At 38.8% G+C, this 24,412-nt stretch overlaps 2 protein-coding genes across 2 annotated transcripts in view; one reads left to right on the forward strand and one right to left on the reverse strand.

The window, feature by feature from the left end:
* The window catches only part of SLC27A2 (solute carrier family 27 member 2), an 87,656-nt gene extending 81,552 nt beyond the window's left edge, over positions 1-6,104 (forward strand). The window contains exons 9-10 of the mRNA XM_001369902.5: positions 1,635-1,765; positions 5,606-6,104. Coding sequence (XP_001369939.1) covers positions 1,635-1,765; positions 5,606-5,782 — 308 coding nt within the window. The 3' untranslated portion in view covers positions 5,783-6,104. The remainder of the gene's footprint in view (positions 1-1,634; positions 1,766-5,605) is intronic.
* A 12,641-nt stretch (positions 6,105-18,745) lies between these two features.
* Positions 18,746-24,412, reverse strand: part of HDC (histidine decarboxylase) — a 34,212-nt gene continuing 28,545 nt past the window's right edge. The window contains exons 11-12 of the mRNA XM_001380484.4: positions 21,046-21,147; positions 18,746-19,654 (exon numbers count right to left, since the gene is read on the reverse strand). Of these exons, the coding sequence (XP_001380521.1) occupies positions 18,890-19,654; positions 21,046-21,147 (867 nt within the window). The 3' untranslated portion in view covers positions 18,746-18,889. The remainder of the gene's footprint in view (positions 19,655-21,045; positions 21,148-24,412) is intronic.

Genomic DNA, 24,412 nt, shown 5'->3' on the forward strand with positions numbered 1-24,412 from the left:
TAAAATGGAATACTACGTATATCAACAGGATTTTTGAGACTCAGAGGAGACAATTTAATATTTTTTCTTAGTTACTTTCTTTTTTAATATATTTTTGAAATATATTTATTTAGCATGTTTTTCCATGGTTACATGTTTCATGTCATATTCTCTCCCTGCCCTCTTCCCTTCCCCCTCCTGGAACTGGCAAGCAGTTCCACTGGGTTATACATGTATTATTGCTCAAAACCTATTTCCATATTGTTCAGATTTATAATAAAGTGATCTTTTAAAACCAAAAACCCCCAATCATATACCCATCAAACCACGTGATCAGTCATATGTTTTTTCTTCTGTGTTTCTACTCCCACTCTGGATGTGGATAGCGTTCTTTCTCCTAAGTCCGTGGGATTGTTCTTGATTGTTGCATTGCTATTAGTAGCAGAGTCTATTGCATTTTATCATTCCATGTTGTTTCACTTTCTGTGTACAATGTTCTCCTGGTTCTGCTCCTTTTGCTCTGTACAAATTCTTGGAGGTTTTTCCAGTTCACATGGAATCCCTCCAGTTGATCATTCCTTACAGCACAATAGTATTATAATATCACCAACATATACCACAATTTGTTCAGCCATTCCCCAATTGAAGGGCATCCCCTCATTTTACAGTTTTTTGCCACCACAAAGAGACAGCTATGAATATTCTTGTACAAACTTTTTCCTTATTATCTCTTTGGGGTACAAACCCAGCAGTGCTATGGCTGGATCAAAGGGCAGACAGTCTTTTAGTGCCCTTTGGGCATAATTCCAAATTGCCTTCCAGAATGATTGGATCAATTCATAAGTCCAACAGCCTTATTTAATTTCTCACATAATTAAAATATATTTCCAGAGCTATTAGACTAATTTGTAGATTCCTTAATAATATGCCAGTAGTAACAATAAAATTTCAAATATGGTCACCTCTCTTATCCATAATAATTGGAGTATATCAGCGACAATGACTAATTCCTAAGTAGTGCTTCATTTTATCCAGTGGCTGGAATTTTTTCCCTCACCAAACTTTCCATAAATGCAGCTAACAAATAGCTGAGTTGTCTGATTTGTATTTCAGCTATCCAGCCATCCTATCCACTAGCAAAAATCCTAATGATATAAAACATAAGAAAAACTGAGAGCTAGAACAGAAACTGAAGTACTAACTAGCTCACAACTGGATGAATAATCAGTTTGCTGAGTAATTAGCATACTAAAAAATAAATGAAACACCCCTTCTGAAGCTAGGCCCCCAAATTGCATAAGTGGCTAAGGAAATAGTAGGTGTTCAATAAATACTGGTTTAAAAGGCCATTCATAGAGTCATTCAAAATGGTTTCCCAATTGCCCATCAGCTACTGGAGGGGGTTGGGGGAAGGGGAGGGAAAGAATATGAATCTTGTAACCATGGAAAAATATTCTAAATTAACTCATTAAATAAAATTTTCCCAATTAAAAAATTAATTAATTAAAATTAAAAGAACCACACACAAAATATAATAAAACTATTTGCCATAAAATTTTTAAATTAATTTTAAAAAATTAAATACACACACACAAAAATGCTTTCCAATTATGTGTCAACAAGCACGGTTATATTATTGGTCACAATTTCTCTAGGTCACGAGGGTCGAATAGGAATGGCATCCATCCGAGTAAAGGAGGACCATGAATTTGACGGGAAGAAACTCTACAAGCATGTTTCTGAGTACCTGCCTAGCTATGCAAGACCTCGATTCCTAAGGCTTCAGGTGAGACCTCAAAGAAGAGAGTGAGACTCTCAAAGATTTCTTTTCCTAAGGGAACTCCTAGTTCCCTGACCCTCCCTTTTAAGTGCCTACATTAGCCACATAGCCCAAAATCAGAGAAATGAATTACCACTTCCCTTTACACAGAAAAATGCACTGGTTTTGCCAAGAAGATGATACAATAGATAATGTGCCTCTAAGTAAGTATTTCTGAAACATGGATTCCAGTACCCTAGGATAGTAGGTTAATCCACTAAATGTTAGACAATAGTTCATTCATTTGGAAACTTTTACTAGGGAACAAGTTATTTAAAGACTTACCATCCTAGCTTAATTCAACTCTATAGACATTTGTTTAAACCTAGGATCCAGAACCTTTTTTGCTAAAACCCCTGGGCAGTCTGGTAAAAACCATGGACCCTTTCTCAGAATAATGGCTGTAACTGCATAAAATAGAATATATAGGATTACAAAGAAAACCAATTATATTGAAATACAGTTAGCAAAACTTTTTTTAAAACAAGTTAATGGACCTTCAACTTGAGAAAACCTATTTTAAGCAACTCACTGGAGATTTAGTATTTCTTGCTTCAAGCTCTGCCATGAAACATCTGATGAGATTCTATGATTTTCTACAATGAGAAATTTAACTGTACAGGTTCAGTCATTTAGAACCATTTTAGACTTATCCTCTCACAGGGGAAAGAGAGTGGATTCTTTCTAGATAGTTATCAAGATCTTGTTTTAGCCAATGCTGTGAATGAAAAACAGTTAGAAAAAGCAGTGAATTCCTGGGACCACTTGTTACATTTAGAGATGGAAGGGACACCAGAAGTCATCTTGCCAAGCCTTCTCACATTATAGATGATGAGATTGAGGCCCAGAGATCTTAAGTGACTTATTTGACTACAATTACTTATTCAAAGAATTCTACATACATAAAACATGAAGGATCTGTGATTTCAATATGGAAACTCATCTATAGAGAGGTAGATAACAGTAGACAAGTTGCTTAACTTCTCCCACGACTCATTTTCTTCATCTATGAATGAAAGGAATTGGTTAGAGGATTTACAAGATTCTTTCCTGCTCTGAATCTAGGATCTCATGATCCTAACATGGTAGATGACCTTCCTAAGGGAAGGGCACCTAGGAAAGGGAAGTCATTTACCCAAGATCATACTGTTAGTTTGTATTAGAGGCAGAATTTGAACCCCAGTCTTCCTGACTCATATTGCAAAAACCATTGAACTTAGAATCAGAGGTCATGGTTTCAGACCCCAACTCAGTCACTTGTGTGATCCTGGAGAGTCATTAACTTCTTTAGACCTCTGAATAATGAGAGAGTTAGGCTAGATGACCTTGGAGACTCCTTCCATTTCTAAATCTGTCATCATGTGATGCCAAGATCCTCTTTCCACTGTACAATGCTGCTTCCTTTAAGTCCATATACCCAAAACAAAGGTTTTGTGCAAGACTCCCAAGGTCCCTTCAAACTCTCTTAATCCATGGAAACCTATAGGAGAAAAAAGAAACATTTTTAACCTGCTGTACTGTAAAGTGCTGTACTGTAAAGTACTGTAAAGGTGAAAATTAATGGTTAGACAATAATTTTATGAAATGATGAGGTCACCAATATTTATTATATCTCGAGTCAGAAATTTATTTACAAAATAGAGAGGAAAAAATAAAGTAGAGAAATGCGAAGGGGATAGAAAAGTTATCTATCCTATCTTAATCCAGGCAGAGATTAATTAGCTCTCAACCAAGAAAGCCAGTAGTGAGTAATCATGCAGGCTCCTCCAAGATGGAAGTTAGTCTCTCCAGAAACTAGGAAAGAAGTCAGCCTTTCATTTGCCCCACGAAGTAGTCCAGGAGTCAGAGTCCAAGTTGAAGACTAGCTGCAAGCCCATGATCCAAACCTCAGTCTCCAGCTAAGCTCCCTCAAGTCCCTCCAGTCAAGAAACTATCTCCACAAGACTGACTCAAGCCTCAGGATTCATAACTTTTTATGGTTATTTCTTGTCCCTGCCCCTCTTCACAGGGGCTAATCACAGTTTCCAAATTGTCTAGCACTGCCTAGGGGGAAGTGTTTATGGGAACCAGTTCTCACCTTCTTGAGGGGTGAATACTCATCAAAAGGATTCACAGATTCCTAGCTGATTGAATTTCTGAGGGTGTAAACTCTGATCATAAGATTCACAAGTTTGGGACTGAGTTAAAAGGGTGGCGCTCTCTAAGTAAGTGACATGTGATTTCTTTAAGTACCTTGCTCACTTCTCACCTAGTTCTAAGTAGGATATTCAATCTTTTGTTGATTCAATTCAAAAGTAGACAAAGGAGAGTTAATCCTGTCTTCACAAGCTAAGAAGGGGTATTTAAGTTAGTGTTAACTCAAAAGAGACAAAGGGAATAAAGAATTCTCTTTCACAAGTGTAAACTCAGAGAGAACAAAGAATTCCTTTTTACAGTATCATGATTATTTTTATACAAAATTATATACCCACCACTTAATTCCCAATCCTCTACCTTACCTTGAGCCAGAGGTAATGTATGAATATTAAAGGCTTTATCAGTGTGTAAAAATTAAAATTAAATCTCAATAATAAAAAGGGATTTGTTAATGATCATTAGAAATAAAGGAATAAAAGGGATACAAAAGAAAAACCACGTGCCCATAGCTGATCAGCCAGTTCAAAACCCCCTGTGTTTACCACCACCAGGCAACATTCAAACCAAAGAGCCAGAGGAAGACTGCCCACTCAATTTATTCCCTGTCTATAGGAAGTACATAATGACAGGAAATCAGTGGGCTCCTGGAAAATGTAGTTCTTTTTTAGGGTAACAAATTTTCAATTATACGTTCCCCCCTGATGATGATTGGGAAACTAATCTCTCCAATTGATCATTCAACATAATCAACTTTTAAATTACAGTATCTGGGGATAAAAGGGAAAAGAATAAACCCATGATTTCTAGGTGCATTGACAAAAAGCCAGTTAGGGAGCAGTCCACTTCAGCATAAAAGTATACATACAAAACAAATGCATTCAACCCCACACAGTTCAAATCACCACATCCCAAAAAGTTCACTCTGGATCTTCTTGTGTAGTGTGTGGTCTGTGGAGGCATCTTCATGGTGTCTTCTCTAAACAGTTCGCTTTCTGGATTCGGAGAGGTATCATGTTTCTTAACTTAAAATTACTCTCAAAAGAATTTAAACTTTGCATTTAGAATAGTAATACAAGTAAAAGCAACCTTTGGCAGCTCCTCCCAATAGTGTCAGAGTTGGCAGACTGTATGTATATCTGTTGATCAAGGATGAGGATAAAGATATTCAGGAATGTTCAAACAGAAACTCTTAAAAGACCATTTACCAGCAGGCAACTAGGTAGCTCAGTGAATTGAGAGCCAGGGCTAGAGGGGGGAAATCCTGGATTCAAAAAGACCATTTACTAAGTTATGATGGATCTAGTACCAGCTCTGGAGAAATTATAGATCCTCATGGTCTAAAGTCCCATAATTGGTTATTTCTATTGATTACTGAAAGGCACTGGTGAGTAGTAGATACAAAGCAAGTCCCGCGTCTTACATTTGCTGACTCTGCAACCTTGGACAAATCACTTAACCTCATAGTAACTGCAAGGAACTATCTAAGATTATAAATTAGAAAGTATGTGCCAGTTTGCTTTGGGAGAAGGAGTTTCCTCTTCTCGGATTTCCCTATGCCAGTGAAACCAGAGGCCTAGACCCTACTCCAAATATCTAGCTCAGTTCCAGGCACATAGTAAAAATTTAATAGATGTTTACTGAATGACTAACAAATTGTTGGGTGTTTTTCAGGATACCATTGAAATCACTGGAACTTTTAAGCACCGTAAAGTGACACTTGTAGAAGAGGGATTCAACCCTGCTGTCATCAAAGATGCTTTATATTTCTTGGATGACACAGAGAAAATGTACATACCTATGACTGAAGATATTTATAATTCCATAAGTGATAAAAGTCTGAAACTCTGAATGTCTCCAGGACTGCAACTAGAAATTTATCCAGGATACAATCTCTGAATATGCCTGATCCAACATTTGTTATAATCTATTTTTAATTTGATTGAAGATCATAAAATACAATTCTCTATGAACTTATGCATACTGTAAGGGAAGAGGGTTTTTTGTTGTGGTTTTGCATTTTTTTAAATTTATCTGAACTTTTGCAAATGCAAAGTTATAGAGTTAATTTGTTTTTAAATTTGCACCTACTGTTTGTATTTGCAAACTGAACTTATTGAGGGAAGGGAGTGTGTTTTTTTAAAAAATGATAATAAAACAGATCAGCATTAAAGTATGTGATGGTATTCTTTATGACAATACTATTTTTTCTGAAGCCTTGCCTTCTTTCTGAGCATCAATACTAAGCAATCAGTTCCAAGGCAGAATAGCAGTTAAGGGCTAGGCAACTGGGGTAAAGTGACTTGCCCAAGTCATACAGCTAGGAAGTGTCTGAGGTCAGTTTGAACCCAGAACTCCTGTTTTCAGGCCCAGATCTCTCCACACCTAGCCTCCCCTCTTTCTTATGTTCTTGAACTTTATTCCAGATTATAGCCCATTTGTCAATAACATGAAGGGCTCAGGCTACTACTGTGCAGGGGTATACCACTGGAATAGTTTGATCTCCAAGCCAGAAATCTGGAAAGATTGCTTTCCTAGAAATCCCAAAAGATTAACACTAGCTCTTCCTCATTGGCAAAATTAAGCTTAGTCAACTCAGTAGCAACTGGGTATTGTTCCAGTGGACCAGTCACATTTCCCAGGATTATTTCCATTTCCCAGTGTCATTGCAGTTATGGTTCATAGCCTTGGGGAAGATGTAGTTCCGTTGCTCCAGAGCAGCAGACAGTGTGTACTCTTCGATCCTAAACTCTTCCCACAAAGTCTCATACTGGCCAAGAACCTTTCTGGCAATCTTGCTCCAGTGATTTTAGCTGGCAAAGTTCCAGTGACTGGTAATAAATCTCCTTGGTATTTTTCCTGGGGATATTTGGAATTACTCCAAAGTCAACCTAGAGATTAGCACCTTAGAGTCAGTTCTTTCCCCTTACATTTGGTTGCCAAAAAAAAAAAAAGGAATCTTGTTCCCAACTGACTATAAATTCCTTTACAGGACCATGAAGTGAGTTGCCTCGGATCAAGTTCTCTGTGACTAGAGAGAGGGCTTTAAGCAGAAGCTAATGACAGCTTGTCAGAGAATAAGAGTTGTCACCTTATTTAAGGTCCAGGAAAAACTGCTGCTAGAATACTGGGATTTTTTTTTTTTCAAAAGAAATTCTCTCTTAATGATTCCCAAGTAACAGTCTTGGGACTTGTTTGAGGGTCAGGTGATTTCAATACTGAATATACTCTGGTTATAGGTAAGCCAGATGGGATAGTGTAGTCTCCCCAAGAAAAAGACTGGTAAGAGCAGCCAAGTAGTACAGTGGATAGAATCTGGAGGACCTGAATTCAAATAGGACCTCGAACATTTTCTTGCTGTGTGACTCTAGTCAAATCACTTAACCCCTATTACCTAGCCTTTACTGCTCTTTTGTCTTAGAAATGATACTAAGGCAGAAAGTAAGGAAGAGACATGCCACCTAGCAGTGGTCCCTAATATTTGTAAAGCAGTTAGCATAGTGGCTGGCACATAAAAGGAGCTTAAAAATGCTACTTTACTTTCTTCCCTCTCCTTCCTCTTATTAATAATTAAAAATATTAGTGTACTTTCTAAAAGTTCCCATCTTATCAGGGTGGGGATTCCTACTTTCCCTTTTTTTCACCAAGTAATCCGTAATAAAAGGATCAAAAGTATCCTTGACCAATTGTGTGGACTTGAAAATCCTGAAGAAAGCAGAAAGGCCAAGTTGATTTTTGCATCAAGAATTAGTAGAGATGTAGGAATTGGAGCAAACAGAAGTTAGGATATTTTCACAGACAAGTGGTGGTGCTCCTCTAATGCTCAGAAGTTGTAATGATCCCCCATAATATGATATCCAAGGAAAGCCAAGACAAAGAACAGCATCAACACAATTGGTGAGGAGCCACATAAAAACCTTTCAATAGCCATGTTTTTTTTTAATTGCTTCAAATCAGTAGTAATAAGAGAAATTCAATTTATACATCTATAACATATATAAAACAACTCTGAAAAACTTGAGAAGTATGATAAACACAAGGATCAGCCATGATTCCAGAAGCCCATGTATGACTCATATTTTCAACATCTTGCCAAAAATCATAAGTTTATGGAATCAAAGACCTAGAGCTCAAAGTCCATCTAAAATCTAGGTGGTGGAATAGAGGAGGAAAGTGGAGCATACATTTTCAGGTACTGCCAGTATAAGAGAAATTTGTTTTGTTGACTATACTTATTTGTTCTAAGAGAGGGTTTTTAGGAGGAGAATAGATGGGAATCATGAGTGTAAGAGAGGGTAGTGATTTTTTAAAAATAGTCAATGAAACACTAGAAAGTATAGGAATAGATGGGCCTTTCCTAAAAATAATAAACAGTATATACCTAAAACCATCAGCAAACATCATCTGCAATGGGGAAAAACTCAAAGCCTTCCCAATAAGATCAGGAGTCAAACAAGGATGCCCATTATCACCTTTATTATTTAATATTGTACTAGAAACACTAGCAGTAGAAATCAGAGAAGAAAAGGAAATTGAAGGTATTAAAATTGGCAATGAGGAGACCAAGCTGTCACTCTTTGCGGATGATATGATGATTTACTTAAAGAATCCTAGAGAATCAACCAAAAAGCTAATTGAAATAATCAACAACTTTAGTAAAGTTGCAGGATACAAAATAAATCCACATAAGTCATCAGCATTTCTATATATCTCCAACCCAGTTCAGCAGCAAGAATTAGAAAGAGAAATTCCATTTAAAGTCACCCGAGACAATATAAAATATTTAGGAATCTATCTGCCGAAACAAACACAGAAACTATATGAACACAACTACAAAACACTCTCCACACAATTAAAACTAGATCTAAACACTTGGAAAAACATTGATTGCTCATGGGTGGGACGAGCTAACATAATAAAAATGACCATCCTACCCAAACTTATCTATTTATTTAGTGCCATACCCATTGAACTACCAAAAAACTATTTTACTGAATTAGAGAAAACCATAACAAAGTTCATTTGGAAGAATAAAGGATCAAGGATATCCAGGGAAATAATGAAAAAAAAATACAAAGGAAGGTGGCCTTGCAGTCCCAGATCTCAAACTATATTACAAAGCAGCAGTCATCAAAACAATTTGGTACTGGCTAAGATACAGAAAGGAGGATCAGTGGAATAGACTTGGGGTAAATGACCTCAGTAAGACAGTCTTTGACAAACCCAAAGATCCCAGCTTTTGGGACAAAAATCCAGTATTTGATAAAAACTGCTGGGAAAATTGGAAGACAGTGTAGGCAAGATTAGGTTTGGATCAACACCTCACACCCTACACCAAGATAAACTCAGAATGGGCGAATGACTTGAATATAAAGAAGGAAACTATAAGTAAATTAGGCGAACACAGAATAGTATACATATCAGACCTTTGGGAAGGGAAAGATTTTAAAACCAAACAAGACTTAGAAAGAATCACAAAATGCAAAATAAATAATTTTGACTACATCAAATTAAAAAGTTTTTGTACAAACAAAACCAATGTAACTAAAATTAGAAGGAAAGCAACAAATTGGGAAACAATTTTCATAACAAAAACCTCTGACAAAGGTCTAATTACTCAAATCTATAAAGAGCTAAACCAGTTGTACAAAAAATCAAGCCATTCTCCAATTGAAAAATGGGCAAGGGGCATGAATAGGCAATTTTCAGTTAAAGAAATCAAGACTATTAATAAGCACATGAAAAAGTGTTCTAGATCTCTTATAATCAGAGAGATGCAAATCAAAACAACTTTGAGGTATCACCTCACACCTAGCAGATTGTTCAACATGACAGCAAAGGAAAGTAATGAATGCTGGAGGGGATGTGGCAAAGTAGGGACATTAATGCATTGCTGGTGGAGTTGTGAATTGATCCAACCATTATGGAGGGCAATTTGGAACTATGCCCAAAGGGCGATAAAAGACTGGCTGCCCTTTGATCCAGCCATAGCACTGCTGGGTTTGTGCCCCAAAGAGATAATAAGGAAAAAGACTTGTACAAGAATATTCATAGCTGCGCTCTTTGTGGTGGCCAAAAATTGGAAAATGAGGGGATGCCCTTCAATTGGAGAATGGCTGAACAAATTGTGGTATATGTTGGTGATGGAATACTATTGTGCTAAAAGGAATAATAAAGTGGAGGAATTCCATGGAGACTGGAACAACCTCCAGGAAGTGATGCAGAGAGAGAGGAGCAGAACCAGGAGAACATTGTACACAGAGACTGACACATTGTGGTATAAGAGAACGTAATGGACTTCTCCAGTAATGGCTTTACAATGTCCCTGAACAACCTGCAGCGATCTACGAGAGAAAAAAAATATCCTCAAGCAGAGGACAACCTGAGGGAGTAAAAACACCAAGGAAAAGCAACTGCTTGACTACGGAGTTTGAGGGGACAGGATCGAGGAGGAGAGATTCTAAATGGGCGCCCTAATGCAAATACCAACAACAAGGAAATGAGTTCAGAGCAAGGACACATGTGATACCCAGACAAATCGCACGTCAGCTAGGGAAGGGGTGGCGGGGGGAGGAAAAGAAAATGATCTGTTTCCAATGAACAATGTATGAAAATGACCAAATAAAATAATGTTTATTTAAAAAAAAAGAAAACCCCCCAAAAAAGTAGTCAATGAAATATTTTTAAATGCAAAAATTAAAAGAGTTTAGAAAAACAGAAAAGGATGGCCTGAGAACAACAGTATTAGATTTACTATAGCATAAATATTTTTATATTCATGTACAAATATGAAACATATACCTAAGCATATTTTATATATGTATAATGTATGAATATAATACATTAAAAATAAACATAGATATTTATATAAATATATTAAAAGTTTCATGTAATAGAGATTAGAGTTTCATATACTATTATTATTTATATATGAAAATTATATTTCTTATTTATCAATAGTAAGATAGAGAAAAAAATTTTTAATCGTGAGGGGACAGTTAGGTAGCTCAGTGGATTGAGAGCCAGGTCTAGAGATGGGAGATCTTAAATTCAAATCTGGCTTCAGACACTTGCTAGCTGTGTGACCCTGGGCAAGTCACTTAACCCCCATTGCCTAGCCCTTCCCACTCTTCTGCCTTGGAACCAATACATTGTGTTGATTCTAAGATGGAAGATAAGGGGGAGAGAGAGAGAGAGAGAAGGAAGGAAGGAAGGAAGGAAGAAAGGAAGGAAGGAAGGAAGGAAGGAAGGAAGGAAGGAAGGAAGGAAGGAAGGAAGGAAGGAAGGAAGGAAGGAAGGAAGGAAGGAAGGAAGGAAGGAAGGAAGGAAGGAAGGAAGGAAGGAAGGAAGGAAGGAAGGAAGGAAGGAAGGAAGGAAGGCATCTCCTAGAAGCTCAGGGAGAGATAGAAAATTCCATAACCCTTGCTAGTTCTCCTTTTCCTTGGTTCTGAATGAGAGTCAATGGCATAATGGACTTCATATAGGACACTACATCTCCTGGCTCACTGCATTTGTGATGGATGTCTTGGCCCTTCCTCTCCCCCTGCCCCCTCCACCCATATCTGGAATGTCCTCCCTCCTTCCTTCTGTCTCTTGGAGCTCCTGATTTCCCATAAGACTAAGCTTAAGCGGCATCTTCTTTGTGAAATGTTTTCTGGCATCTCCCAGCTGTGTTGGTCCCTTCCCCAATCCCCAGCCTCAAGGTAACTGAGGTATGTGTTTTCTATGTATTTTGTAGATAACCTGCATATGTAGGTGTGTACATATAATATAATACATGTAAGGTATAAATTACATACATGTATATTTAAATATATGTTACCTACACATAATAGTTATTATTATAGCTTACAGATTATAGAATTATAATTATGGAATTATATAGACTTATTAGTAGGTATGTGTATATATAATATGCACAGTGCCTGCTTCATTACAACAGAACCACCTTAAGAGCAAAAACTACTTTGCTTTTTGTGTTTGTATCCCAGTGATTAGAAGAGTGCCTGGAATATAATAGTTGCTTAATAAATAAATGTTTGTTGATTGACCTAACTGTTTCCATTTCACAGATGAATGAACTGAGCCTCAGAGAGACTTGCCCTTCCTCAGACAGTAAGTGGTTAGATCTGGGATTGAACACTTATCTCCTAACAGCTCCAAGTCCAGTACTCCATCCACTATGTCATAATGTACTGTAGGATTTAAATTAATATCCAATACTTCAAGTATTATTTTTATAAAGTTTATTATCTGACAAAGCAGAACCGTATGACTAAGTTTTCTACCTGCTTAAAAATCTCTGCTCCACCAAAACTGCCAACAGGAAGGAAAGAAGGCTAGACAGGGAACTCTACCCAACTTACATCCTGTCTGACGTCAGCACATAATGATAGGAAATAAGTGGGTTCTGGAAATTGTAGTTTTTGCTGGAGATCATAGTTTTTAGGGTAACAGATTCTAATTTCACAGTACTCAGACAACTTTGGGCAAGGGGAATAATTAATTACTAATTAATAGCAGCTAAGTGGCACAGTAGATAGAGTGCCCAGCCTCAAGTCAGGAAGACTCACCTTCCTGAGTTCAAATCTGGCCTGAGATACTTGCTAGCTGTGTGATTCTCAGTAACTCATTTAACCCTACTGGCCTCAGTTTCCCCATGTATAAAATGAGCTGGAAAAGGAAATGGCAAACCACTCCAGTATCTCTGCCAAGAAGACCCCAAATGGGGTCATTAAGTTAGACCAACTGAAAAAAACGACAGAACAACAACAAACATGTATATGGCAATTTAAGGTTTTCAAAGCATTTTATGTTTTTATTTTCATTTGGTTCTCCCAACAATGCTGTAAGAGAGACACTATTATTGTCCCTATTTATATAGGTGAGGAAACTGAGGCCAAAAAAGATAAAAATGACTTGTCCGGTATCCTATAGGTAGTGGGTAGCCAAGACAAGATTCAAATTTATGTCTTCCTGACTCCAGCATTTTAGCCACTATACTACCTATCTTCAAGATGAGGACAGAACCTGAACCCTGACTTGGCCTTTGGGGAGGAAGAAGGCCCAACATGCCCAATCTCTTACTACCAACAATGTCCCTTCAGGGGCTGCCTTACAGCCCATCACATCACCCAGAAATATCTGAATGGGCAACCTGGTGACCATCAAATGGCAAGAAAATAGAGTGCGCCATCTTTCCCACCCTATCTATGATTAGTCCCTAGAAATGGGTATTCATTGGGAAGGGCAAGATCAGGGAAGGGGAAATGCACTTCAGTCCTTGTGAAGGGCCTTACCTTCCTTGGAACAATTCTGCTATCTCTCTGGGGCCTAAAACTTTGCCCTGCCAAGCAAGACACAGATTTATACATGCATGTGTCTTTTTGTCAAATGATGCCTTTTCTAAAGGTGCAGGGGAGGGAGGACATTATCTGGATATTTTGAGACAACAACAAAAGAATAAACAAATAAATTTTTTTAAATTAAAAAAATATATATTGAAGAGCCCAGATAAAGTGATGAACCTAAGGCCACAGAGCCTCTAAAAAAAAGTCCAGAGTTCTTCATTACCACCTCCTCCCCAACTCTGACTTTACTGAATCAGAAACCACTGCTCTAGGAAAGCCAGCCTCAGTTCCTCTGAAAAAGATCAAATTTCAACAATCTCAATGATGGAGTAATAGATTGGGAATCAAGAGATCCAGATTCTAATTCCTACTCTAACACTGATTCTAGGTCTTGTAGGAAAGAAGTAAGGGATAGAGTAAATTTCATGGATTAGTTTTAAAAGGCAAATAGGAGAATTTGGATACAAGCTCTGAGGGGAAAGATTCTGGAAGGAAGAAAAGGATCATGGGAGTTTTAACTGACATTAACTGTCTCTCTCTGGATCTGGATCTGGCTTTGACTGAGCTGGAAGGAAGATCTTTGCTCTGGCAATTTTCCCTTGGAAATCCTAATCTTGCAGAAAAGTTAGTGATTCCTGGGTTTGAGAGTTTGCCTTAGAGTATACTGCTTTTTCCCTAAAGTACACAGACCATCTGCCTGAGATCCATCTGTCAGAAATTCACTTGGTAATGGTTAACCCCAGGGTTTGGTCGTCTGGGACTCTGGGTATACCTAAGAACAACCCCAGGCTTTAAGGTAAGGGCTCAAATACATATGTGAGTCCTTCTTCATTATCCTTTTTTGATAATCCATACTAATTAGTTTAGTAGGATAGTTAGATAGCTGGGTTTTCTGAGTCTTAATTAGAGATAAGGAATTTAGAACAGCTTGAGTGAACTCTCAAGGAGAAATAATTCACTGTGAGGTGAAAGAGGTTGGGTGGAGATTAGATCTATAGTTTTAGGAACCTACCTATCATTTCCCCTTTACTCCTATTATAAAAAATAAACTTTGTTTCTAGAGCCCAAGGGCTTTTGTACTTTAGTGGCCCTGAAGAGGTCCCTAGGTGGGTGGTTATCATCTCCCATCCATCTAGGGAGGATTTTTATTTCAGTCTTGCTTGTGTCTCTTAAATAAAAGGGTTGAACAAGATAGTTTCCAACTTTGTTTCCATCTCTGATACTCTGATTTCTATGAGATTTGGTCTCCTTGTGACTCCATGTTAGCTCAGTCTCAACTTAACAATAAATTTTAAAAAATTTATGTTTATTTAGCACATTTATATGTATGTATATATATATATATATATGTATATATATATATATATATCACTCTAATGCTTACAAAGCACCTTGCATGCCATCTCATTTAATGCTCACAGAAACTCTGGGAATTGGTGCTAATAATGTGCAGAGGAGGAAATTGAGATTAAATGAGTTGAGGTCACACTACTAGTAATCCTCTGAGGTACGATTGGAACTCAAATTGTAATGACTCCAAGCCCAACATTCTATCCACTATACCTCAAACTGCTCTCAAGCTCAATGAGCTTTCCTTTGGGACCATGGGCCACAGTTTCTTCTTTGGTAAAATGAAAGAAAGTTGGATTTTGATAATCCCTGGGATCCCTTCTAGTTCTACCATGAAATTTTAATTAGAGAGGAACAGTGGTTTCAAGGTTGCTTTGAGTCAACAATGTGCCAATAAATGTTGGACAATCTGCTTTCCAAAAAAAATTCTCCAGGGCAGCAAGGTGGCAAAGTAGATAGAACATTGGGCTTTGAATCAGGAAGGCTCATCTTCATGAGTTCAAATCCAGGTTTGGACACTAGCTGCGTGACCTTGGGGAAGTTACTTAACTCTGTTTACCTCAGTTTCCTCATCTGTAAAATGAGCTGGAGAAGGAAATGGCAAAACCATTCTAGCCAAGAAAACATTAAAATCAGGTCACAATGACTGGACCATGACTGAAAAACGACTGAACAAAACTCCATTTCCTTGGCCTTAGAGAAAGGATTCTTGGTACTAGGTATCAGTATATGGCAGCATATCCATCACTGGCAAAGCAATTTCTTTGTACCCTCACTTCCTGTTCTTCTGGAAATTTGTTTCTATCTTGCCTTGCAAAGAAGTTGTCACCACTGACTCCATGCTTCTGTAGTGTGAACAAAGAGCAGCTAGGTGGTGCATTGGATAGAGTGCTCAGTCTCAATTCAAGAAGACTTCTCTTCCAGTCTGGCCTCAGGCACTTACTAGCTGTGTAACCTTGGGCAAGTCACTATTTGCCATACTTTCCTCATCTGTAAAATGAGCTGGAAAAAGAAACAGCAAACCACTCTGGTATCTTTGCCAAAAAAATCCCAAATGGGGTCAGGAAGAATCTGACATGATTAAAAATAACTATGTGACCAAAGTCCTGTTGTCCTTCCAGCCTCCAATGGGGGAGGGGGTGTCCTTTTCCCAGATTATCTACAAGTTCCCTTGTTTCCCACCTCATTCATGTGAGGCACCAGGCAGACCAAGACAAATGGGCAGAGACTGCCAAGGAGATGGTGGCAGAGGAACAGCTAACTCCATCCTAGTCTGCACTGGCATGTCAAGCATAGTCCTGAGGATGATCAGGAGTGTGGTATGTAGGAAAGAACCCTGGATTTGGAGATGAAGATTGTGTTGAATTGCACCTCTGTTGCTTCCTATGTGACCTTGGGCATGTCATTTCTCTTCTTCAGGGCTTCAGTTTCCTCATCTAGAAACTGAAAGGGTTGGATCAGATGAACTCTGAGGTTTCCCTTCTAGCTCCCAACAGCCCTAAGATTCCATGGCTCCTTTTTGTTGTTGTTTTATCATTCATTCATATCCAACTGGCGTCCCATGCCCCATATGCCACAAACTCTGTGCCTCAGTCTTTGGACTTCAAAGCCACATGAGGGTACATCAATAGATGATAATGCACAAAGACAATAGTCATTCTCGGTCACCGAGAGACTACCACTACATATCCAACTCTTCGTGACAGCCATGGGGTTTTCTTGGCAAAGATACTGGAGTGGTTTGCCATTTTCTTCCTCAGTGGCCTAAGAAAGAGATTAAGTGACATGCCCACAGTCACATAGCCAGTAAGTGTCCAAGGCCACATTTGAACTTGGGTCTTCCAGATCCTAGGGCTAGCCTTCTATCCACTGAGCCATCTAGCTTCCCTGTATGAATCCAAGGATCTTGCTTTCTGGAAAGAACCCTTGCTTCAGCTCAGTGCCAGCAAAGCAAACAGTTCTGGCCATCTCTGATATACAGGACTCTGTAGTAGACAGGAAGAAGGAAAGCCTGGAAGTCTTCGGAATCCCTTAGGATTCATCACTCTTATCATAGGATGACAGACCTAAGGTCAAAACGTTTTTAGACGTCATCTTGTCCAACTTTATTTTGTTTTACAGATAAGGAAACTTAGGCTCAAGGACAGAAGTGACTTGGCCAAAGTCATAATGGGAGTAAGCATTAGAGATAGGATTTGAACCCAGGTCCTCTGTCTCTAGAGCCAGTCCTCTTTCCATGGTATTGCACCTCCTCCTATCCATGGGTTAACATTTGATATTTCTGCAAGTTTTGCCTTTGACTGTCAATATCTCAGGGAAGATCTAAACTCAAATGAAAAAACATGGCCTTTGTTTTATTGAGGATGTAGTTTCATGCTGCAGCATCACTTGGAATCTAGGTAAACCGAGGAGAGTCCTAAGCAGGAATGGTCTGTATTGTAAGGTAATTCAGCAGTTCAGTCATCACAAAAGGGTACCTTTTAATTAAGACACCAAAATGTCCAACCTGGGATGGTGCTTCAGACCCAGAGCTGCAGGGGCATGGACCTGGCTGTGCTCTGGCTCCTGTTACTCCCTCCCAGATGCCCCAGGAATCCGCCATGCCGAGTGCTACTACCATACCATAAACTCCTGGCGGATGAGGACTGCGTCATACCTGAATGCTTTATGCCTTGCTTACAGGAGGTGCTCAGTAAATATTGACTATGTGCTTCTTTTAATTGCTGTGTGCTATTGCACTTTCCCCCACACATCCCCTCCCTTCAGCCACCTGGCTCCCACTACCATTTAGCTCTCCCCATCCCCTCTCCTTCTGGCCACATAATACCACACCTGCACACCTCCTCAAAGTGAAAAAACTCCCAATAGGTGTGTTTGCTAGCAAGACCTCCCTAAGGGTGGAAACATAGATTTAGAGTTGGAAGAGAACTCAGGGGTCATTGAATTTAGCCCCCTTGCTTTATTGATGAGGAAACTGAAGTATAATATTGAGGCTAAGTGACTTGCCCAGGGTCATCCAGCTAGTAAGTCAGTTGATAAGTATTTATTAAATAATATCTACCAGGTGTGTTGCTAGGCATGAAAAACTTAAGAAACAAGAGCAAAAATAGTTCTTACTCACAAGGAGCTGATATTCTAATGAGGAAGACAACATGGAAATCACTACATACATGCAAGATACATACAGGGAAAATTGGAGATCATCCCAAAGAAGGCACCAAGAAATGCCTCCTGCAGAATATGGGACTGAAGCTGAGTCTTAAGGGAAGTCAGGGAAGCCAGGAGGCCACAAGGGAGAGCTTTCTAGGCAAGGGAGGGAAAGGCGTGGAAGTGGGAGATGGAGTTTCATGAGCAAGTGATAGCAAGAAAGTCAGAGCTGTTGGATTGGGGTTCATGGAGGGGAATAAAATGTAAAAAAGGGAGGAAAGTTGGAATGGGCCAGATTGTGAAGGGCTTTAAAAGCCAGAGAGAGGAGTTTACATTTGATCCTGAAGCTAAAAGGAAGCCATGGGAGGTTATTGAGAAGGGAAGTGGCCAGGTCACACCTGTACGTTAGAAAGAGCATGCTGGCATCTGAGTGGAAGATGGCCCAGGATGGGAAGAGACTTGAGGCAGGGAAGCCACCCAGCAGGCTACTTACTGCAATAGTCAGGCATGAAGTGATGAGGGCCTATTCCAGGGGGGCAGTTGCCATCAGAGACAAGGCAGGGTAGAGCATGTTGCAAAGGTAGAAACATGGGACTTGGCAATCAATTGGATATGGAGGGTGAGAGAAAGAGCAAGGAATCAAGGATGACTCCTGGACTGTGAGTTTTGGTGATGGTGCCTTGGTGATAAAAGGGAGGCTGAAGAAGAGGGAAGGGCTAGGGAAGGGCAAATGAGTTCTATTTTGTACATGTTGAGTTAAAGATGTCTATGGAACATCCATTTTACATTTAGACATAGAGAGATCTAGAAGGGGCATTGGTGGAGGAAGTGTGCTCTTTACCTAGTGCAAACTCAAATCCCTGGACATTTTGTGAAAGGAAAACATCAACTCAAAAGAGCCTGGAAATGAGAGTTTCCATGGGCTTAGCTTAGTTTCAAGAGTCAATAAAGTCACAAAAGAAACTGCTTTACTTTAAGGACAAGCACAGTTTATTTCTATATAATATCTCATGTCACAAGCTGAACCACAGTAGCTGGGGTGGCCCATGAATAAGCTCACCTTGGCCCTCTGCCAAGCTCACTGGTATAAACTGATACCAATGGATTGGCTTTAAACGATGGCTTGCAAGGGGCAACATGGTAGTTGGATCCCACACTGGATACTGCACTCGGGAAAACTGGGGACACTGTAGAATTTGATTAGCCTTTTGAAGGCACTTTTCTTCAGCATCATCATCTCTTCAGGAAACCTTGAAAGGATCTTAGACCGGGCAGAGCCCCCACTCTTCCCAGGGGCTTCAGCTGGCCCTTGCTTCTGACCTAGCAGATCTCGAGGTCCACCAGTTGGCACACTGTTGCAGCTGAGGGAACGGACAGTCTTCTTCTTATTCTGAACAGATAAGTAGCTGAACAAGAAGGAGGATAACTTATGCTTGGTGATCTCAGGGCCCTCCTCTGAAAAGCAGTCATCCAGAGGATCCAACTGATTTTCAAGAGGTTGGCTAACTTCTCTTCTCATGGGCCTCACTTCCATATGCTGAGGCTGTGCCACAATCTTTCTGGGCCCCTCCAGATCTTCTCCAGCATTCCCCTGGGCTTGAAGGGGCATCCCACTGGCCATGCCTCTGAGGCCATTGGCCCTTGGGATAGTGTTCCCATCCTGAGGAGTAGGTTGAGATGTGCAGTGTTGGCTCAGAATGTGGGTGGCAGCATCTCGGATGAGGTTCCAGTCTCTCAGAATATCCTCCTTGGTAGTAAACTGAGAGGTCACTGTGAAGCGGATAATAAACTTATCCTGGATAATTGCTGGGATGAGGAAAAGGTATCCAGATTTAACCAGTTCTTTTAACACCTTTTCAGTCAGACAATTAGGACCCTGTTGGATGGATAAAGAAAAATATGATCCACATCAATGAATTTACCTTCCTAGAGGAAAACCCTCTAAGCATTTCTAACTTCTAACAGTTCTTTAACCCTTGTAAAGTAGTGGAATCCAATAGAAACAGTCAGAGGAGCTGGGTCCAAATTCTGCTTATTACTTGCGTGACCTAGGGCAAGTCATTTAACTTACTTAGGTCTCAATTTAATCAAAAACATTCCATCTCTTGGTTCCAGCCATTTATTAATTGGATAGATAGATAGATAGACAGACAGACAGATAGAGCACCTGGCCTAGAGTCAGGAGAATCTGGGTTCAAAACTGGCCTCAAACACTTCCTAGTTGCATGACCCACAGCAAGTCATTTGACCCCATTGCCTAGCCTTTGCCATTCTTCTGTCTTAGAACTAAGATAGAAGGTAAGAATTACAAGAAAGAAGGAAAGAAGGAAGGAAGGAAGGAAAGAAAGAAGGAAGGAAGGAAGGAAGGAAGGAAGGAAGGAAGGAAGGAAGGAAGGAAGGAAGGAAGGAAGGAAGGAAGGAAGAAAGAGAGAAAGAAAGAAAGAAAGAAAGAAAGAAAGAAAGAAAGAAAGAAAGAAAGAAAGAAAGAAAGAAAGAAAGAAAGAAAGAAAGAAAGAAAGAAAGAAAGAAAGAAAGAAAGAAAGAAAGAAAGAAAGAAAGAAAGAAAAGAAAGAAAGAAAGAAAGAAAGAAAGAAAGAAAGAAAGAAAGAAAGAAAGAAAGAAAAGAAAGAAAAGAAAGAAAGAAAGAAAGAAAGAAAGAAAGGAAGGAAGGAAGGAAGGAAGGAAGGAAGGAAGGAAGGAAGGAAGGAAGGAAGGAAGGAAGGAAGGAAGGAAAACATAATTAAGAAGAAGAAAGATTAACTTCAGCCAAGATAATTATGTCTGGAATGTTACCCCTCCTCCATTCCAACTATTGATCTCTGACTTCCTTAAAGTATCAATTAAAATCCCACCTACATGAAGCCTTCCATAAACCCTCTTAATTCCTGTGCTTTCTTTATTTTAATTATTTCTTTATCTTATATCTTGCTTACTGTGTATATATTTGTTTGCATGTTATCTCCCCCATTAGATTGTAAGCCTCTTGAGAACAGGGACTTTCTTTTGCTTCTTTTTGTATCAGCAGGGCTTAGCCCAGGATATAATAGACACTTAATAAATGCTTATTAAATACTTTGAATGGATGAATGAATCTATAGTATGTGGTGGTTGAATCAAATGGCCTTCAACATTGTTTCTAGGTTCATACCTTTGATTCTAAGTATTCCCAATGGAATAGTCATTGTACTTCCAGAAAGCCAAACCCCAATACTCATATAGGCATGTGGAATAAAACTCCCATACTGAGGGTCCTAAAGATAACTTTACCTTTAAGCGAAATACCACCAAGCCAAGGTGTCTTTTGGCAGGAATTTCAAAGAGAGGGTCATTTCTGACCAACGACTCAAAGTATTTGGCCATTTCAGTACCCTGAAATATTAAACAGAGAAGGCAGAAACAAGGTAAACATTTCAGAGAGGGAACAAACACTTCATAAACTTTCACCCAGTAATAGTTGTTTTGATAGACATTAACCAGTCTAATTCCCTCTTGTACACCAAAATCATCTTAGTCAGGCAACCTTATTTAATTCATTTGATTTCCAGGCTAAGAAATCTACCATCTCTCCCACTAAATATTACATACCAGCCTGCCATTATTTTCCTAACCTTATCTTCCAGAATTTCTTGTTCTCTCTCCCTTGCCTTCCACATTCTGCCATCTCTTGCATCTGGAATACCTTTATGACTCCTTGGATAATACCACTGCAGAATTGTGTATTCTTGGGTCTTTTTCATACATGTACCTTCTAATCCAATTTAACATTCTCATTTGTCCACTTACTCAGTCCTCCAACCCTATAATACTTTTAACACAATCTTTTCTGTATCACGGACCCTTTTGGCAATCTGGAGAAGCCCATGAATCCCTTCTCAGAATAATGTTTTTACAGGAATGAAAAAAATGCCAAATTTCAGCTAGAGGTTAGTGTAAAAAAAAAAAGATGTAATTTTTCATATCTAAGTTCATTCACTTCCTGGAAAATCTTTTCATGGACCCTAGGTTATAAACCTTTGGACTTTATCAGGTACCTGGTAAATGTTTACAGTTGCCATTGTGTGGCTCTCATATCTACTCATCCATGTCAGAAGAACTGATAGAGGCTTTAGAGAAAGAGTTCATGGATAGATTTCAGGGGATCCATGAACTTGGCTGTGAAAAACTATATCTCTTTATTTTTCCCTAACCTCTACTTGAAATTTAGTACTGTTACACTATATTACACTAAATCATTTTAATCTGCTGTGTTTTAACTACTGTTATATTCTATTACTTTTCCCCTATACTGAACAAACATTATTGAATAAGCCCATTTAAAAAAAACACAGCTTTTTCTTCCATTTTGCATTTGTTAAGTGTCACATAGATGATGGATAGACTCAACCTGGCTAACAACCTTTGAAGAATTTAATGAGCTAAATATCTCAAATTGATTGTAAGGGGTTTTTAGACATGATTTTTAGATTTTTTTTCTTTCAACAACTCTGACTGATCATTTTGCCTACCTCTGAGTTATTTGTAGCAAGAGGTAAAGGGTCCATTTTAGTAGCTGAAGTGAAGTGCAATTATAATCCCCACCTCCCGCATTTGTAAAAATGTGACTGGATGGGACATAAGTCTTATACCAAAGGAGCTGGGAAGTTGATCCCAGGGTATGGTACCTCTGGATGGCTCCCAAGAGGGAGCATCTCTTATTTGTAACTCTTCTGCTTGCTCTACCCTTCCACCAGAATGATCTAGATTCTTGGTGACATTTTTAGACCAAACATCAACAGTACAGAGGTTTGGTTTTTTCTAGACTCCTCTGACACATTTTTGTAATGATGGCAGTAATAGATTTTAAAATATATCTCAGCCAAGGTTGAAACATTGCTACACCTGAAAAACTTGTGACAAGTACCCATTAGTTTTAAATGTCACACAGCAGATTCATGTGAATCCTAATGATCGTGGGTTTGTTTGCTATTGTCATTAAATGGGCTAGTATAACTTTGGGGATTTTGATACTTTTTGAATGTGCATTACCTGTTGCACTACTGTTCTTTATAACAAACTGTTACTTTGTGAAAATCTTTTGCACTCACACAGAGTTGATCATGGCTAAGTTTGAAGAAGAAATGGTTCTCCTTAGCTGACACAGTGTGTCAATGATTGTAAGCTATATAGTTTTGGTTTTTTTTAATTCTTTTATTAGCGTTTTTGCTTGCATGTGAAATATACTATTTCAGTTTTATTTTTTCTCTCCTCTTTGTATTTGAAGCACATGTCACCAATATTGAGATTTTCTTTAACTTTTTTGATTTTGCAGTAATATAAGTTAAAATATATATTTGCTATAATATTAACACATACCCAAAAGCTTTAGACTATGGAAACCTGCCATTTATTGATAAATATTATGGGACTGTGAGTAATGATTGTATCTGATTCCAGGAGAAGGGAACAAAAAAGCCATTATACAGTGCCAAGAAGCACAAGGTCAAGGAGACCAACCAATCCCAATGGGGTTGATGAAAATCTGCACAGTGCCAAGGAGCACAAGGTCAAAAAGGACCAAACCAATACAGGTAGGATTGATGAACTTCTAAGCCAATATGAAAGGACTTGTACCTAGTGTGAGATTCAAGGTTGCGGCGCTTGACATATGTTAAGATGTAGGATACCTTGTATCCACACTCTTTGTGAAATACTCACAGACAAGTACCAAAGTTTGGCTATCAACCTGTCCCTCCTATCCCTGAGAATGAAGGTAGAATCAGACCAGCAAAAGACACTTACCTATCACACAAAAATCTAGTCCTTTTTTTTCTCTCTTATCATATGGCAACTTCCTGTAGTCTTGGCTACAAATGGGTAAGTGAAATATCACTGCATTTTGTCCTAAAGACTTGTGGGATGGAAATCATTTTAATTGGGCCCTGATTCAAGGACCTGTTATAGGTTTATTTTTCCTTTACTTAGAATTTTTACACATAAGACTTAGATAGTCCATATTTCATCCAGAAGTTATCTTTTCTTTTTTATTTGGATTTTTTTTATCTTTTTGATTTCTCTCATCAATTGATTCATATACCTCATAACTCAGCCATGCATCCCTTAGTGATCCCTGTTTTTTCAAAACCCTCTTTGGGGGGGGGGGAGATGTGTTATTTTCTAAAATGAAAAGTTTAAATTCTTTTGAGAGTTTTGAGGATAAGAAACATGCTACCTCTCTGAATCCAGAAAGTGAACTGTTTGGAGAAGGCACCATGAAGATGCCTCCACAGACCACACACTGCATCAGAAGATCCAGAGTGAACTTTGGGATGTGGTGATTTGAACAGTGTGGGGTTGAATGCATTTGTTTTTATATGTATACTCTTATGCCAAAGGAGACTACTTCCTACCTGGCTTTTTGTCAATGCGCCTAGAAATCATTTATTTTGTTTTCTTTTCCTCTTATCCTCAAATTATTATAATTTCAAAGTTGGCTATGTTTACAAGATCCATTGGAGAGACTAGTCCTCCATGGATCTCAGGGGAGGAATGATTAATTGAAAATCTGTTACCCTAAAAAAGACCTACATTTCCCAGGAGTCCACTGACTTCCTGTCACTGTGTACTTCCTGTAGACAGAGGATATTAGCAAGTGGGT

The sequence above is a fragment of the Monodelphis domestica genome, chromosome 1, assembly GCF_027887165.1.
Source record: "Monodelphis domestica isolate mMonDom1 chromosome 1, mMonDom1.pri, whole genome shotgun sequence".
Classification (NCBI taxonomy): Eukaryota; Metazoa; Chordata; class Mammalia; order Didelphimorphia; family Didelphidae; genus Monodelphis; species Monodelphis domestica.